The sequence below is a fragment of the Aristolochia californica genome, unplaced genomic scaffold (genome assembly GCF_029961685.1).
Source record: "Aristolochia californica isolate CCGP_79_NKW_82.1479 unplaced genomic scaffold, dmAriCali1.0.hap1 SCAF_2, whole genome shotgun sequence".
Lineage (NCBI taxonomy): Eukaryota > Viridiplantae > Streptophyta > Magnoliopsida > Piperales > Aristolochiaceae > Aristolochia > Aristolochia californica.
Genome location: NW_027181881.1, coordinates 39,496,274 through 39,514,467, shown reverse-complemented (window position 1 = coordinate 39,514,467; position 18,194 = coordinate 39,496,274). Strand labels below are relative to the sequence as shown.

The 18,194-nt window shown below is 38.4% G+C and overlaps 1 protein-coding gene across 1 annotated transcript in view; it reads right to left on the bottom strand.

The window, feature by feature from the left end:
* The window catches only part of LOC137955644 (protein CASP-like), a 35,133-nt gene extending 22,357 nt beyond the window's left edge, over nt 1–12,776 (bottom strand). The window contains exon 1 of the mRNA XM_068802676.1: nt 12,464–12,776. Coding sequence (XP_068658777.1) covers nt 12,464–12,545 — 82 coding nt within the window. The 5' untranslated portion in view covers nt 12,546–12,776. The remainder of the gene's footprint in view (nt 1–12,463) is intronic.
* Between the last annotated feature and the right edge of the window lie 5,418 nt (nt 12,777–18,194).

The following is an 18,194-nucleotide window of genomic DNA, read 5'->3' as shown; positions in this document are numbered from 1 at the left end:
CCAGAAGTAACCCATCTATTGTAATCCTCCAAGAATCTAAATGCCAAAACCCTTCCAATTCCATTATGCATGACCTTTGAGGTTGTAAGAATTTGGACTGACTTGCTATCAATGCTACTAGGTTTTTTGGTGACCTTTTTTCTTCTCTGGAACTCCTCTGCAGTTGAAGCCTTAGATCACGGGATTGGCTCTTTCTCTATTGGAGTTAAGTCACGTGACAGATGCACTGGTTTCACTTGGGAGCTTGCCGGCATTTATGGCCCTACTAGATACCGGAATCGTCACTCTTTTTGGGACGAGATTTCTGGCCTTTTGCCTCTTTGGCCCATTCCTTGGCTCCTTGTCGGGGATTTCAATGCAACCCCTTTTTTTAATGAGAAGTCTCCCCCTACATCTCGGACTACCTCAACCATGAGGCAATTTGCTGACTTTATCAGCAGTTTTGAGCTAGAAGAAATCAACCTCTCTGGCAAGATGTTTACTTGGTCCAATGGTCAGAGGTCTCCCATCCTTTCCAAGCTTGATTGGTTATTTGCCACTGGTGACTGGCTTAGGCTCTACGGCAACACCTGTGGGTCGGTTTTGAGCCGTGCTGGCTCTGACCACTGGCTTATTCAGATTGATACCAAACTTGATAAATGGGGGCCTACACCCTTCAGGTTTGATAATTCTTGGTTGTTGAACAAACACTTCGGCGGCAACATCACCTCATGGTGGGAAACCTTTAGGGACCCTAACTATGATGGCTGGTCTCTCTCCCACAAGTTGGAAGTATCTCAAAGTAAAGCTCAAATCATGGTCCTCGGAGCGTCGCTTGCTGCCCCCTCTCAGAAATCCTCTCCAGTCTCAGATTGCTGCCCTTGATACGGTTGAGGAGCAAAGATGTCTTACTCATGCTGAGTTTTCTACCCGCATCTCTCTTCAATGCAATTTTCAATCTATTATGCACTCTGAAAGGGTTCATTGGAAGCACAAAACTCACTTTAAGTGGTTGGCCAAGGGGAATGCTAACACAAATTCTTCCATGCCATCACCTCAGCCCGTAGGACTAACCGGGTCTTACCTTGGATAGGACCTCCATTACTGATGTTTTTCTCAATTTCTTTGCAGATCTTTACAGAGAGGAGCACCACCACCGGCCTAGGCTCCCTAACCTTCACTTCTCCAAGATTTCCCCAATTCTAGTGAGTTTCATTGAGTTTCTTTTCTTTGACTTGGAGGTTGATGATGCTGTACTGGGACTCCCCCGGGATAGGGCCCCCGGGCCTAATGGATTCAACAGGGAATTCTACAAGGCTTGTTGGCCTGTTGTGAGGTCGGACATCATTTCCATGGTCCAAAGCTTCTATGATCATGGAATCACTTTAAGAGTGTGGGTGCTTCTCTTAAAGCTCTAGTGCCCAAGAAAACTAGTGTGGAGCGCCCTCAGGATTATCGGCCGATCAGTCTCGTTTCAAGTCCCTACAAGATCATCGCCAGCATCCTGGCTCGTCGTGTCTCAAGGTTGTTCTACCTACCATCATCCACCGGGGCCAGAATTCTTTTATCAGAGGTCGTGACATACTTGACTCAACTATGGCCACGCATGAAATTTTGGATCATTTTGCCAAGATGGGTCGGTTACGGTTTGTCCTTAAGTTGGACCTCGAGAAGGCTTTCGACCGAGTTAGTTGGTCCCTCCTGGACGACATTATGCAACGTATGGGCTTCCGAGACAAATGGAGGTTTTGGATCCGCAATTGTATCTCTTCAGCCTCTTACTCCATGCTTCTCAATGGCATGGTTTGTGGCTTCTTCCAAGGTACTTGAAGCATTCGCTAGGGAGACCCCCTCTCCCCACTCCTCTTCAACATCATTGCTGAGTACTTATCCTCTATGTTCTACTCTTCCCGCAGCATTGGTTGGTTAGAGGCCGTCTCCGAATAGAGTTGCTTTGACATCCCCCTGCTCCAGTTTGCGGATAACACCATTTGCTTCGGCGTTGGCACTCTTGACCAGGTCCGCAACATTAAGGCCCTTCTCGGCCTTTTTGAGATAACTTTTGGTCAAAAAGTTAACTAGTGAAAGTCAACCATCATGGGTTCTCACATCAATCCCCCCTTGCTTCAAATTATGGCAAAGACTCTAGGATGTCCCATTGCGATTGCTCCCACATACTACCTGGGTCTTCCTCTTACTGACAGCAAACCCCAGATGGGTCTCTGGGCTCCTGCGATAAAGCGGCTTGAGCAACGCCTCTCCTCCTGGAAGGGTAGGATGCTCTCCAAGGCTGGTAGATTGATCTTCATAAACTCATGTCTCGCGGGTATTCCCAACTACTTCCTCTCTGTCCTGGCTTGCCCCGCCTCTATTAGTCGGCTCATTGACATGATCAAGAGACATTTTCTGTGGCGTGCACTGGAAATGAGTTTCATTATCACCTTGTCAGTTGGGATTAAGTGTGTAAGCCAAAATCTTTGGGTGGGCTCGGGATCAGACACACCAAGGAAATGGGACATGCTCTATTGCTCAAGTTGTTTTGGAAGCTCAACTCTTCCTCGGGGGCTTCATGGAAGCCAATGGTTGCCTTCAAGCTTCGGTGTCTTAATGATAGATGGATTAGTAGCGGCAACTGTCGTTATCTCTTCCCCATCTAGAACGTCATGTTTCATTTGTTCTCCTCTTTCTAAACTACCATTTGATTCTTTATTGGAGATGGCTCCAGTCTGCGTTTCTGGATAGATTGGTGGTCGGGTGATGGCTCTCTTGCCTCGTCTTACCCATCGCTGCTTCAGCTCACCACCAACCGCGACTTATCTGTCTCTGACGCTTGGCAGAATGGCTCATGGAATCTCTGCCTTAGACGCGGCCTTACTGATGAGGAAATCATTTCTGTTTGTGGCTTGATTGATAGTCTCGGTAGTGTTATGGTTCGCCCTTAGACGGTTGACCAGATGATTTGGCTCCATGATGACAGCGAGCAATTCTCGGTCTCCTCGGCCTACCGTCATCTTATGGGATGGACCCGGCCTCCTGCCGCACATTCGGCTGCTCTTGCCTGGCGCCTCTCGGCCCCGCCCAAGGTGAAGTTTTTCCTTTGGAGTGCCTGCAGCAACAAGATCCTTACTGTAGGCAACCTTATTAGGCGTGGCAACACCACTCCCGATCCTCTCTAACCCTTTTGCGGGACAGAGGCTGAAATTGTGAATCACCTCCTCCTTTGTGACTTCGCCTGGAAAGTTTAGACCTACATGATTGACAACATGGGACTCAGCTTCTGCATCCCACTTGACCTAAGCACCATGTGTTGTTTCTCTTTTGGAACCCGCCTGCCTAGCTTGGGCAAGCTTTTGTTGGCTGCCTGCATTGCTTTCATTCCTTGGTACCTTTGGAAGGAAAGGAACTTCAGACGGTTTGACTGTACTTTTCGCTTATCTACTGAGGTTTCCTGCACTGCCACTCGACTCATTTCTTCCAGGATTTGCACCTAGAAAGAGCTTGCCTGCCTCTTTTGTGTCCCGGTCCGCACCAATTGGAAGATTATTGCTCAGATGTCTGTCCCCACTACCCCCCGCCAAGTTGTTGTTTGGGAGCCTCCTCCCTCCGGATATTATAAGCTAAACTTTGATGGTAGCGCCTTTGGGAACCCGAGTTTGGCTGGGTTTGGTGGGGTGATTTTTTATCCAAGGGGCACTACCATCCTCTTTTACTCTGGCCCTCTTGGAATTGTACTGCTGAGCTCTCCGGTCTCCTTCACGGCTTGCGAATTTTTCAGAACCGCTTCAGTGGTCCCCTTATCATTGAGGGAGACTCCAAGATTGTCATCGGATGGTGATCCACCTCATCCTTCCCCCCATGACATCATTGGCAAATTTTTCTTGATTGGACATTGTATCTACCATTTCTTGTACTTCGTCTCACATACATAGATCAGCCCAATTCGGTTGCTAATTTGTGCACTAAATTACTCCCCCCCGCCCCAGTCCCCCTCTCTTCAAGCTCTTGTTGTTAGGGGAAGTCTCTTGATGTATCTTCTCTTTCTTTGAAATAAAATTATCAACATTTCAAAAAAAAAGTATACAAGAGCTATTTTTCAGAGAGACTGAGAGGGAGAGAAAGAGTAAAGACAAAATATAAGAGAAGACAAAGCAATAAAGAAAGGAAAATAAGAGTATGGACCCAAGTGCATATAAGTCAGGTGAACCCTTTTCTAATTGACAAATAGATTTGAATTAAAGCACTTAAAACTTTTTTCTGTTTCATTTTTTAATCCCAAGTATTTATGACTGATGTTGATTCCAGATATTTTTGTTACTTTTACCATCTCTTAGTGATAAAATGGATGTAATAGCATAATATAATGGAGTAAATAAGTATTTTTGTAAGTAGTGTAACTTTAACAATGAAGAAAAAATTGGGTGCAGCCAAGGTTTGCCAGATTTGAATCTGGCCTCCTTTCTCTTATAAAATAACTATGACCACAAACGGAAGCTGACCCTAATAGTAATCTGACCATACCATTAAATCAAGACAAGTAACACCTTAAATTAGAGAACAAGATCAAGAGCAAGATGATTTCAAGCTCCAAGAAATACATCAGTTCTCTTTAAAATATCAAATGCACATGAACAAAGGTTCGTCCATGATAATTTGCTAGTTAAATTGATAACAATGAAGGGAAAGAGTGAATGATGAGGAGGTATTCTGAACCAGTCCCTATATAGATTGGACAAAGCTTTCAAGAAGAAGACACTATAGATGCAATTCCGAATCTAAATGGGCACTCAACTGCCCAAAAATTCTAGCCATCACCAATACCTTATAATCTACGTGACCTACAGAGCATAAGAAAAAGAGAAAACTTGCCAAGCAATAAGGAGAGAGCACACCTTTACCTCTTCAGTTTATACCTACCAATCAAGTGTGAAACTTAGAGAGAGAGAGAGAGAGAGAGAGAGAGAGAGAAGGAGGAGAGAAAAAGATGCACAAACTCTAAATGAGCTGCATTGGGGGTCATGTACAACCCCCAATGCTATTTATTACGTTTAGAAAATAAATCACAGAAAAGACAAAAATACCCCTCACATAAAAACCACTTATTCCCTTATAACTCCCTTTCTACTCTTCCTATGAATATAAAAATCTGCACATAGACTACATCAGACATACTGAACAAGATGGTGCCATATTATAAATATCTGATCATGTAAAATGACCACGATACCCTTGAGCTGATTTTCTCACACTCCCCCTTAAGCTGGAGCATATATATCCATGACGCCCAGCTGGTCATAGAATGTATGAATTCACATTTTCCTAATGCGTTGGTAACAACATCTCCATGTTGATCAGCTGACCAAATATAGGGGTGATCACTTCTTTCTTCATTATAACCTCTCTAACAAAATGTCAATCCATCTCTGTGTTTTGTTCTCTCATGAAAAATGGGATTGCTGGCAATAAAAATAACAACTTGGTTATCACAAAACATAATCATAACTTCCTTTTGATGAAAGTCTAACTCCTTAGATACCAATCTTACCCACATGAGCTTGCTAACAATATGTGGCATAGCTTTGTAATCAGCTTTTGCACTACACCAGAAAGACACAATAGCCTATAGTAGATTTTTTTGTCTAGCTTTGACCTAGCGTAGTCTTCATCAGAGAAAACCTCAATTTTCAAGTGACCATTATTTTTAAAGAAAAGACCTTTCCCTGGCACTCCCTTGAGATATCTCAAGATCCTCTGAGCTGCTTAGAGATTGATCTTCCGTAAGTGTTCCATAAACTAGCTTACTACACTTAGTGCAAAAGATATATCCAGGCACGTACCTATGGCATATATAAGCTTCCCAACTTGTCTCCTATGCAATGTTGTATCATTCAATACTACACTTTGGTCATCGTGCAGATTGAGTCCAACTTCCATCAGAGTATCTACCAGTTTAGCTCCCAGTAGTCCATACTAATGTAGCATATCGGTTATATACTTTCTTTCAAATAACACCAGTCCTTTGCTTCTTGAACTTCGACACCCAAGAAACATTTCAATGCCCTCAAGTCTTTGGTTTGAACTTCTTAAATTCTAGGGGTATCACTACCACACAATATAATATCATCCATATATACAAGAAAATTATGATCCCTGAAGGCCTTTTCATGACAAACAATGAATGATCACAATGGCTCCTAGAGAAGCCCATAGACATCACTACTTGGCTAAAATTTTCAAACAAAGCACGAGGGCTTTGTTTCAGGCCATAAATTGTTTTCTTGAGTTTGTATACCTTGTGCATATCCCCCTAAGCAACATACCCGCAGAGGTTGCTCCATGTAGACTTCTTCTTTAAGGTCACCATACAAGAAGGCATTCTTTATGTCTAAGAGTGACCCCTGAGTAATAGTAATAGATACCAGAATGCATACTGAGGACAATCGAACAACTAGAGAAAAAATTTCAAATACATATACGCCATAAGTTTGTGTATATCATTTGGCCACAAGATGAGTTTTATACCTCTTAACTGAGCCATCAACTTTATTTTTTATTGTATACACCCATCTCCAGCCAACTATTGCAACACCTAAAGGTAAACCCACACAATTGCCAAGTTTCTCGCTTTAACGAAGTAACCATCTCAGCATCCATGGCTTGCTTCCACTGTGGAGAAGACATAGCATCCTGCACTGAAGAAAGAATAGTGCAAGCAGAAATAGACAATGCAAACTTTCTATAGTTGTCAGACAACTGATCATATGACACAAAATGAGACAACGGATGATGAGTACCTATCCAAATACCTTTCTTTAAAGCAATAGGTAGGTGTAGATCACTTAACTTAGGATCCTAAGACGGAGGCGAGTTATGGTCTGGCATGAGAGAGGAGGTCATGGGTTGAGAGTGATGCACCTATGGATGCTAATATACCTACAAGGATTTCTCAATAGTGGTATTTGGCATAGGTCCAAGACAATCATCAACCACCAAAGGAATAACTGACTCAGAAACTGTGGAAGAAGATGGCACATCATTGGAAGTAGTAGACTCAAAAAAGGGAGTATCCTCAATGAATGTGACATTGAAAGATACAAATGTTTTCTAGTAGATGAACGAAGACACTTTTATCCCTTTTTGTACTCGAATACCGAAGAAAGACACTTAACTGCACAAGGAGATAACTTATCTATGGATGATCCCAAAACATGAGCAAAACAAACACATCCAAAGATACAAGGAGAAACTATAGACAATGGAGTTGAAGGCCAAAAAATCTAAATAGGAATTTTACCTTCAAGGATAGATGAAGGCATCCTATTGATCAAGTAGCATGCAGTAAGCATCGCTTCACCCCAATAGTGCTTAGGAACCTTCATATGCAACATCATAGTGCGAGCTACTTCCAGTAGATGATGATGTTTATGCTGTGCGACCCCATTTTGTTGAGGAGTAAACACACATATCCTAACTTCAGAACAAGTACCCTCATTACCCACTACTTTCAATAGAATTATGAGGGCAAAATCAACTTTGGTATCTAAAGAAGAAAAAGGGGGTAAGGTGACAGATGTTACTGCACTTAATACTTTGGGCCCTTGGGCCCTAATTCTAGCTCAACAGACTAATCTCGAGGCCGAACAGGTCTTGGGAGAGGTAGAGGTAGAGACAGTTCAGGCAAAGGTCGAGGTAGAGGTGATGGTAAGTTTGAGAGAAAGTGTATCCATTGTGGACAAACTAACCATAACTCTGATAGGTGCTAGATAAAATTTAGAAAACCTGCTTGGGAAAACTCTACCAGTCATGAGACCAATGGGATAATAACAGAGGTTGTTGCTCCTGTCCCTTCAGGGGGAATTGATGAGGTACAACAACTATTAGCAACAACAACAAATTATGCAGCACCTAGTTCCGTTATCAGGTGGTTCATTTTCGGCATCCATGGTTCATGCTCCTAACAGGCCACTTAAGGTATGTCCACTCTTCATGTGTCTTCTTCTCCTACCTAGGTTATTGATTCCAGATCTATTGCGCACATGTCAAGTATGTCATCCTTGTTTTCTAAAATAAAAAAGTCATTATATATAAAACAAATAAACTTAGTTGATGGGTTTATTTCTTCAGTTCACAGTGTAGGTATTGTTATTCATGCATCCTTCCTGGCTCCTCAGTCTGCTTTACTAGTTCTTAAATTTCCCTTAAATGTGGTGTTAGTGAGTTAGTTAACTAAATATATGAATTGTTCTCTGACGTTTTATCCTACTCATTGCTTATTTCAGGACCTTGTGATGAAGAGGATGATTGGTTCTATACTTATGAGAGATGATTTGTATTATTTGGAGAATCACCTACCAGATAATACACTACATGTGCTTCATACATCTCCTACCTCATTCTAGTGGCATTTTGCGATTAGGTCATCCTTTGTCGACAAAATTGATTCAAGTCTTTCACAATTTCCTTCCAATCTTACCTTTTGGTATGAGTCGTGTCAACTGGGCAAGCATTACAGGAGCTCCTTTCCAACCTCACATGATAAAACAAGTTAGCTATTGGAGGTTATCCATTCAGATGTTTAGGGTCCTTGTCCTGTAACTATCTGTTTGGTTGTAGGTACTTCATTTTATCTATTGATGATTTCAGTAGGTTACATGGGTCTAGCTCCTTCAAGAGAAGTCTGAATCATTTGATGCATTCAAACTTTTTTTCAATGAAATAAAGAATCAATTTTCGGCTTCCATTTGTATTTTGTGTACTGACAATGGTTTTGAATTTATGAATCATAAGTTTGATAGTTTTTGTCAAAATCAAGGGTATTTTGGTCATTTTACGTTATCGTATATTTTGTATTATGGCACCATCTTGTTCAGCATATTTGATATAGTCTATGTACAAATTTTTATATTCATGGGAAGAGTAGAATGGGAGTTGTAAGGGAATAAGTGAGCATTTTTGTTTTTTCCATAATTTATTATCTAAACCTAATAAATAGCTTTGAGGATCATGCACAACCTCCGGTGCAGCTCATTCAGAGCTTGTACCTCCTTTCTCTTCTGCTTCTCTCTCTCTCACACACTAAGTTTCACACTTTTTACATGGTATTAGAATAGTGGTCTTTGTTGGGAGTACATCTTAGCCAGAAAAATGCCTTCTTTTATCTGCACGACTTCACAAGAACAGGGTTTTTCAAATCTCCTCGATGACTGATTGGTAAAAATTATTTTTTTCTCCTTTTTCTTCTGCCATAACCCTAGGGTTATTGGTTCTATCATCATTTGAAGAATTATTCATGCCTTGATTGCCCTAAAAATGGTTCTTTTATAGAGATCTTGGGATGTGTGTCAACTATCCCTAATTTTGTAGTATATCAATCTGTATGCTGATGCCAACCCTAATTGAGGCCTACTCTTGAAAGATCTTTTGTTTGTCTGCTATATGGTGTTGATTTGAGCACATGCTACTTGTGCACATCTCATTCTTGTCCTAACCCTAATTTTTACGAAGTGGGGCATACATCTTTTTAATTTGCGAAAGTGTTTAGATATTGAAATTGAATATTTTAGTGACTCTATACTTATTCTATGGCTGATTTCAGTGAATTTTATGTACCATCCAGAGATATGGGTGGATCTAATGGTAAAGATGCGTTTATGATATCTGAGAAGTTGACATGACCGAATTATCTCAATTGGGCCAAATCAGTGAAAATGTTCTTGAATGGTAGAAAGAGGACAAAGTATATCCAAGACGACCCTCCAATCCCAACAACTAATGATTAGGAAACTGAAGACAACCAACTTATGACTTGGATTGTCAACAATATTGATTCAACATTAAGGAATCAAGTGATGCATTGTGAAACTGCAAAAGATATGTGGGTCTCTGTGGAGTACTTATATGCTCAAGAGTGCAACTTATCCATAGTTTATGAATTTCTTTGGTCTTAAAAGGGTAACAAGACAGTTACAAAATTTGATAACACATTTGTGGCACTCTGGCAGGAAATTAATGTGTATCATCCATTCATTACAGATGGGCAGGAATTGAGGAAACAACAAAACCATCTACTGGTGGTAAAGTTCCTAGATGGTCTAGGTGGTGAGTTTGACAGTATTAAGGCTCTGATACCACATAAAAAGTGTAAACTTAGAGAGAGAGAAGAAGAGGAGAGAGAGAGAGTAGGAGAAGAGAAAAAGATGCACAAGCTCTGAATGAGTTGTTCTGGGGGTCGTGCATAACCCACAATGCTATTTATTAAATTTAGATAATAAATTACATAAAAGACAAAAATGCCCCCCTCACATAAAAATCACTTATTCCCTTATAACTCCCATTCTACTCTTCCTATGAACATTTTGTACATAGACTAAATCAAACATGCTGAACAAGATGGTGCCATAATATCAAATATCTGGTCATGTAAAATGACCAAAATACCCTTGATCTGATTTTCTCACACAATGTCTACTTTTTAACAGCAAAACGTTATATAAAAAAGACAACAAGATCAATACCCACATAGAAGGGACAAAATGACTATCAACCAAGCTTTTAGAAAGACCAAAACATAGCACATTAGTAGCATGCCCACCTCAATTTTATGTAGATAGATAGATTTTATATCTTTTTTTATTGAATGTTGAAAGTCATAACCTAGTGAAATTAGAACCCAAGATACCTCACATTTCTCCCCACATATGGCCATTGAGCCAAAGGCTCAACCAACACAGATATCATGTGTATACCGTAACGTAGATATAGATATGGCTGTAGATATGGATATAGATACATTATAGATATATAGATACAGATACAGATATAGATATAGATACAGATACAGATATAGATACAGATACAGATATAGATATAGATACAGATATGGATATAGATACAGATATGGATATAGATATAGATATACAGACAGGCCCAGATGTCAATGTATTTGAATGTTCATTACACAAACTACAACCCAAACCTCAGTAAAATAAGGCCTCACACTAGAACCCAGCCGTGGTTGCCTGTCTATTAGTACCTCCGATTTGTTTATGAGGTGTTGGTGAGGAAAGAGGGTTTTCTCCACCACACCCAAGATTTGCTTAATTGAGCCTCTCATTGTTCTTATGCTAAAAAGTATTTTACCCTGCTGATCTGAGTAACAAAGTGGAAGCCAAGCTAGCATCTGATGCAGTTGCTAATGGAAGTCAGAGGCCAATTTTACATAGATCGTTGAACATAACAACAACAGCATAAAAGATCCAATAATTTTGAGTGAGCCAGTTTTTCTCTGGTTTAGATGTTGCATGGTGGAAAGGACTGACCAAGTCAGGATCACCAACTAATCCTAACGTAGAAGTAAATAGATAATAAAAAATAACTGTCTTTTCAGGGTAGTTTCTCCAGCTCAAGTACTATTATGGGCCTTACAGAACAGAATGGATAGAAAGTTTTTCTGTAGACCTAACAAAGGTTTTCTCTGCTTCACATAATTAACTAATCAAAATATCCTCCTTCCTTTACTTCTTATGTGTGAGACAAATATCTGCTGCTAGAAAGATTAGTCCAGGTAGTAATTCCAACTCCCACATTCTTCACTATACTAAAAGCTCAAAAGCACAAAAACTATCTTATGTAAAACAAAAGATAAGATTGGCATTATTTTTCACAACATAATTAAGCCCTAATTATTCTATTTCACTTTATTTCACCCCTATTTTTGGCTAAACAAGAACCTGTTTTTTTCTGGGTTGCACTCCTGGTTGTAGAATCATCAAGAAATAGTAACAGCTGCTAACACTGCTTGCCAGGGTAATTTAACTACATGATGTACAGTTGTAACAGCAGTGTAACAGCAGTCCTACTTGATGTCCATTATAACAACAGTGCAGTTTCTGTGTCTGAAAAGAAAATTTTATTGTGGGGGAGTGCCTCAGATATTTTCCTAGTTTTTGGTGAGACGAATGAAAGTTCTCTGAATAAACAACATGGGAGAGTCCAACTTGCTCAAAATATGGCTGCAGTTCGAAGCCAAATCTGCATAAATGTTTTAAGGTGACATCACCTTAAAGCCGTATGAACCACATTTGAGACGACTAACTCAATAATCTCGTTCCAAACAGCATAAAGGATATAGATGTGAAAATGATGTTACATTATTGGCTACCAAAATCACATAAAGCAGATTTCATCTTACAAGCTCCAGATTCTAAAATTCTCAAGCCTCTAACATGCAAAAACCCGTATAAAACAATAAATAGCAGATACTTATGCCCTCTTTCAACAGAACATTTGAACGTCTGAAGGAGAAGAATTTTCCCATTGAAAAATGATTTTTTGTCTCATCTATTATAATCAACAATACCTACATAAATTTCTGGCTTCAGCAAGATAGATCAATCGGTTACAGTAGCCAATTCATAAAACAACAAATATAAAAAAGTGACATTCAAGAGTAACAGGAAAATAAAGACGAGGCAGGTTAAATGCCTACCTCTCCAGAAATTCGAAACGACAGCAATAGGAGACTGAGAGCTCGTTTTCTCTCTTTCTAATCCGACCTGGCTAGCTTCCATGATCAATCAATCTAATCTAAAGCACTGTAGGTTTTCGTTTCTCGACACAATTGAATTCTTGGCCACGTTCAGCAGGTTTTTGGAAAGGTCGATTTCCTAATCTTTACAGAATTGAGCATGATGGGTACAAGAACGATTTCGAGCGAGAAGAAGGATTACAGTGAAAGGACTTGCTGCGTCTCTCTTCTGTTGGGACTGGATCTCCATTTTGCCAGTTTGCCTCTCAAGTTTTCACTTTAACTAAAAGTTTTTTTTTTTGTGAAATAGTCCCTTACTTGCAGGGAATGTGTTAGAGTGATCCCTATTTTTGTACAACTAACGCACGAACCTTGGTCTTGTGCCTGTACACCAACCACATATCCAGAGAGAGAAAATTGAATAGAAATCGAAATGGTATAAAAACCTCAGAAAAATGTGAAATTAAGGGACTAAGCCGTTTGACTCATAACTTGAGGAAGGGAATGAGTCCAATCAAATCTGAGTCAACTAGTTAGTATGGTCTGAGTTTTATAGCACTGATTTTTGGAATGTGTTCACTTAGAGAGTTCAATGCATCTACATTTATGGAATTTAGCTACTAGGTTTCTAGACCATAAATATATATAATAAATAGTTTAAAATATAAAATTTTAAAAGTTAGGTCACTTTTAAGTTTCGGAGATATGTCATGGTCATACTAAAGCTTCTAAGTTGGCTCGACTTGTTCGAACAACTTTCTTCTCCTTGTATGTTGCTTTTGTTTGAACACCTAAATTTGTTTGGGAAAATTTTCATTTGAAGCTTGATTGCTTTAAATCATGTTCAAACCTAGCATATTGTTCGACCAACATATGTGAAGGTTTTTGCTCTATTTTTTATTTAAGCAACTTTTTCTTTATCAAACTCCAATAACTTTTTTGTTGTCAAATTTTGTTCAATGAAAAAATTTTGGACGAACAAATTTTATTTAGAGTTGCTTCACATCTTATGTTCAAAATTTATTCGAACACTAATTTTTATTCAGACAATTTTGCTTAAGAGACTCAAGCCCTTCAAGTTATTATTGAACAAAAAATGTTGCTTGATCAAGTTGTTGGTCCCCTACTATCTTCACTTAAAATCTTATACAATAGGTTGGATCTTGATTGAACAACTTTCTTCTAGAAGCTTTTGCTACTCGAAATATGTTCGAACAACTGTTCCAAAAATTCTTTTGATTAGTTTTAAATTCTTTTTAAATCTTTGAAGGCATAATAATAGTCTGAAATATTTATTATCATCAAAACTATATTGAATAGGGATATTGAGATCAACAATTCAAATGTCTGATAAGCATCTAAATAGAGATTTTTCACATAACCAAATATTTAAAAGCTAGCATTTGAATGCATCAGCACACCCAAATGTTGTGCCCAATTAACAACCCATTGTCTGATCCAACATACTATTAAAGATAAAGTTGTACTTGAATTTACTTATGTTAGCATGCCCTTTCTATGTATGTAGGAGTCTTTACCCTAACATTGACAAGAGTACTTTGTCATATGTAATATTTTTTTCTTATTTTAAGTAATGAGGATGAGAAGAACTTGACCTAATTCAACGAAGTGTCTCTCACTCAAGCTTCATCTTCTTAACTCTCTTCCATCTCTCTTTTTCTTTGCACTACACTTGTTCAAGCTAAGAACACTGATTAAGGCCTTATAAATCAATATGTTATCGGAATAGAGATTCTAGGGTCTTTATTTGCAATGCTCATCTTTTGTTTGATGCTAAATTGAAGGCTATCATGGTTGGAGTAAAAAAGCTAGAGAAGTTGGCATCTTCCTCACTAGATAAGCACTAGAAAAATTTCTCTTCCTTCCTCATCAAGTCCTCGTTTTCTGGGAAGTTGGTCAGTTTCTTTTATTATTATTTTGCACGAGATTTTAAGTTTGTTTTTTTGGTCATTGTGCACATAAAAAACCTAAGGTTTTTGCTTTCGAGAATGTCATGCTTGTTGCCTTCAGATTTTAGCCCATTAAATTACTTCTCTAAATCCAATTCTTCTTCTTTTTTACCAGCCCTTGAATTAGGGCTCGAGGAAAGCTAAAGTGAAACATCCTTCGTGCAACTAAGGACAAGAGTATTTTGGTTTATCTTTTGAAAAGTTGCTACTTATATTCCTTTACTTGTTCAAGAGGTTGCTACATAGTGTGCGTCTTGCTTTTTTTTAATGAAGTTACCAAATCTAAACAACTCATTTTAGAAGTTTTATTTTAGCTTTGTCTTTAATTTGTATTTTCTAAATGAGAAATCAAGGTTTGGTCTCTTAGGACCAAGGTGATTTCATGATTTTTTTCTAACATGGCTGCAGGTGTAACTAATCCCTACTTGAAAAGGCTAATTTGTTTTCTTCTAGAGAAATCAAGGTTTGGTCTCTAAGGAGCAAGGTAGTTTCATGATATCTTTTAAAACATTGCAGAAGGTGTAACAAATCCCTCTAATGTTCTTGTAAATACTATTTTTTGAAAATAACAACTATTCCACTTAAAGGTGTGTTCGGTTATTTATCTTGGTCTGAGTTAATCAAACATTTGTTTATTCTTCATGGTCTAACTGATGATCTAAGTAGGCCACCACCATCAACCAATGAAAAAGATGCCAACCACAAAAGGTGGCTGGAAGAGGACACTCTAGTTATTAATTGGTTGATAAATAACATGGAAGAATCTGTTACAAACAATATTGTTCATCTCGAGTTTACAAAGATTATATTGGACTCTTGTGGAAAGATTTATTCTATTTTTAAAAGCATCCACATGCTTTATATTTTTTGAGGCCATGTACAAGAAAAATCAAGGAGATGATCTCGATGAATACTTTGCTTGATTCAGAGGATTCCTTAGCTCGATAGTAAAGCCACATTTTGATTATATTTAAGCCATCGTGCATCGAATTCTAGCAAAGGCACAAGATTCTCAACTAATGCCCATATGACATCTACTATGTTTTATCAAATTTGGCCCGGTTTAAAGGAGTTACATAGGAGTGGGAAAATGATCAATTAGCTGCTACTATATGTTTGGCTAATATTGAGTATTTTCTAGTATAGTTGGACGTTATCGATAGCTGATTTGTGGGTTTTTATTTTTTGGTATAATGCAGAAAATGGATAAAAGTTGGATGAAAATTCTCCACAATAGACCCTTGAACGAAGAATATAAGAAGGGGATAAAGGCATTTATTCTTATGGCACACCAATTGAGTGGTAGGGTAAGATAATAAGATGCATTGTCCATACAGAGTTTGTGCTAATATGTTTTTTCAAAACATATGCTTGATAGAGGATCACTTGTATGTGAACGGGATGTTATCTAACTATGGTGATCAATTTCCACCATCATTTTTTGATATAATTGTCCATCTAAAAAAAATTTAACCTCAAGAAGCACTACTATGTGGTCGGTAAAATATCAATGGATGTATCTGATTAAGAGGTTCCTTCATAAATTAAAAATATCAGTACGGAATAGAGCTCATAAAAAGGTTCAATTGCAGAAGCATATATTGAAAATGTGTTGAATTTAGGACCCCATGATTGAAACCTCGAGCAAGATGAGAGAGGGAGAAGAAAAAGAGCAAAGATAGAGAGAGAGAGAGAGAGAGAGCTCAGCTAGATAGGAGAGAAGAGAAAAGAGAGAAAAAGAGTTTAGGCTAGAGAGAGATTCTTCACGAGTTAAAAAGTGGAGAGTTTGATTGAACCCTTCAACCAAGACCCCTATTTATACTATCTTCAATACATATTTAGAGATAAGATAATATCCCTAATATCCCTAATTACATCAATCATGATTATCCAAAACTACATAAATCAAGGGAAGATAAATCGATTTCATTAATTAGGGAAGATAACTCAAATACATTAATCAAGGAAGATTGCCAAATCTTCCAACTCATGTGATAAGGATGCCAGCTCATGTGATGACTCATCATGCTACCTCACGTGATCATGGTGGGTCCCACTTTGTAACACTCCCCCTCAAGCTGGGGGTGAGAAAATATCATAAATGCCAAACTTGCTGCAGATGGTAGATAAGATCTTATGAATTACTAGTTTGGTGAAAATATATGCAACTTGCCCTTGTGAAGAGATATGTTTGAGAGATTATATACCGGCTTGGAATTTCTCTCGTATGAAATGACAATCTACTTCAATGTGCTTGGTTCTCTCATGGAAGATTGGATTTGAGGTAATATGTATTGCTGCATGATTATCGCAATGTAGATCTATAGGGGCTTCTTTAAAGAATCCTAGTTCGGTGACAAGGGATTTGATCCATAGAAGCTCACTAATTGTGTGTGCCATGACCCTGTATTATGCTTTTGCACTAGACCTTGGCTTCTTGCTTCTCCATGTAACCAAGTTCCTTCAAACCATTGTACAATATCCCGAAGTAGATTTTCTGTCATTTGGGGCTCCGGCCCAGTTTGCATCTGAGAACCCTTCTATGTTGAAGTGACCATGGTTCTTATAGAGAAGCCCTCTTCCTTGGGCTCCGTTCAAATATCGCAATATTCTTTTTATTATTTTTGTTATTTTCTCCTTTAAAATTTTGGCTCGAGCTCAGTTCCAATTTTAGGCTTGAAGCTAAGCTCAAACTCAAGTTCAACGTATTTAGTTCTAGCCAAGCTCGAACATATGCAGGTTCGAGCTTGGCTAGGCTCAATGCCATCCTTATTTGTCATTGTTGTTTTTGCAAAACCTATTCCTACTTCTGAGGATATGCATCAAAGCCTCAACTTTCAATCCAGTAAGTGCTTTCTAGTCTCCTTCAGATATTTTTTTTAAGACATCTAATGGCCAACAACGTCATGGACCCAAGATGCCTCTTATAGTAAGCCTTCAAAACTCATCTTCTTGTCAGCTCTTAGAAAATTAGTTACAATGGGATATTACAATTTAACTTTTTAGTACTTAATTAACTTTTTCTTGCATTCCTTCTAGCCCATTTTCATGGCCATTATTATCATACATAATAATTTGACACTATTATACATAAAGAGTATGAGGAAAGGGGTGGTATTTGAGCCCTAATTCCTCTATTTCCATCACACTCTCTTTCTTCTCTCCCCCTCATGTTCCTCTCACTTCTTATTCTTCATTATCTTAATTCTTCTATCTCTTTCCAATCGACAAGCAACTAAGAAAAATTCAGATTAATATTATGGTGGACCCTAGAATTTAACATGGTATTAGAGTATGTATTCTAAGGTTTTTTTTTTCTTTGCCTAGTACCTATTCTATTTTTTTGTTGCATAAGGATGTATTATTGGCTCATCATTCTTCATCCATAAGTTGTGAAATCATTTTTTGTATTTTTTGTTTAATGGTCTGAATTGAATTGTGGGTTCATTGTTTTATTTCATGCATGCAAATTCTACCTTAAATGCAGCAACTAGCTCTGAGTTATAAAGCTTGGTCTTTTTCTGTTGTTGTTTCTGTTATGATACCAATTATAGTCTAAGGGGGGAGGGCTTGTTTTGGAAATACAAGTGACCTAAAGGTGGAGTTGTGTAGGTTTAGGTTTGGGATAAAGCGCAGTATGGAGGATGAAGGAGGGTGAATAGGTTTGTTAAATTTTACTTCCTAATTTGACTCCTTTCCAACTTAAATCCTAGTGAGCGTAA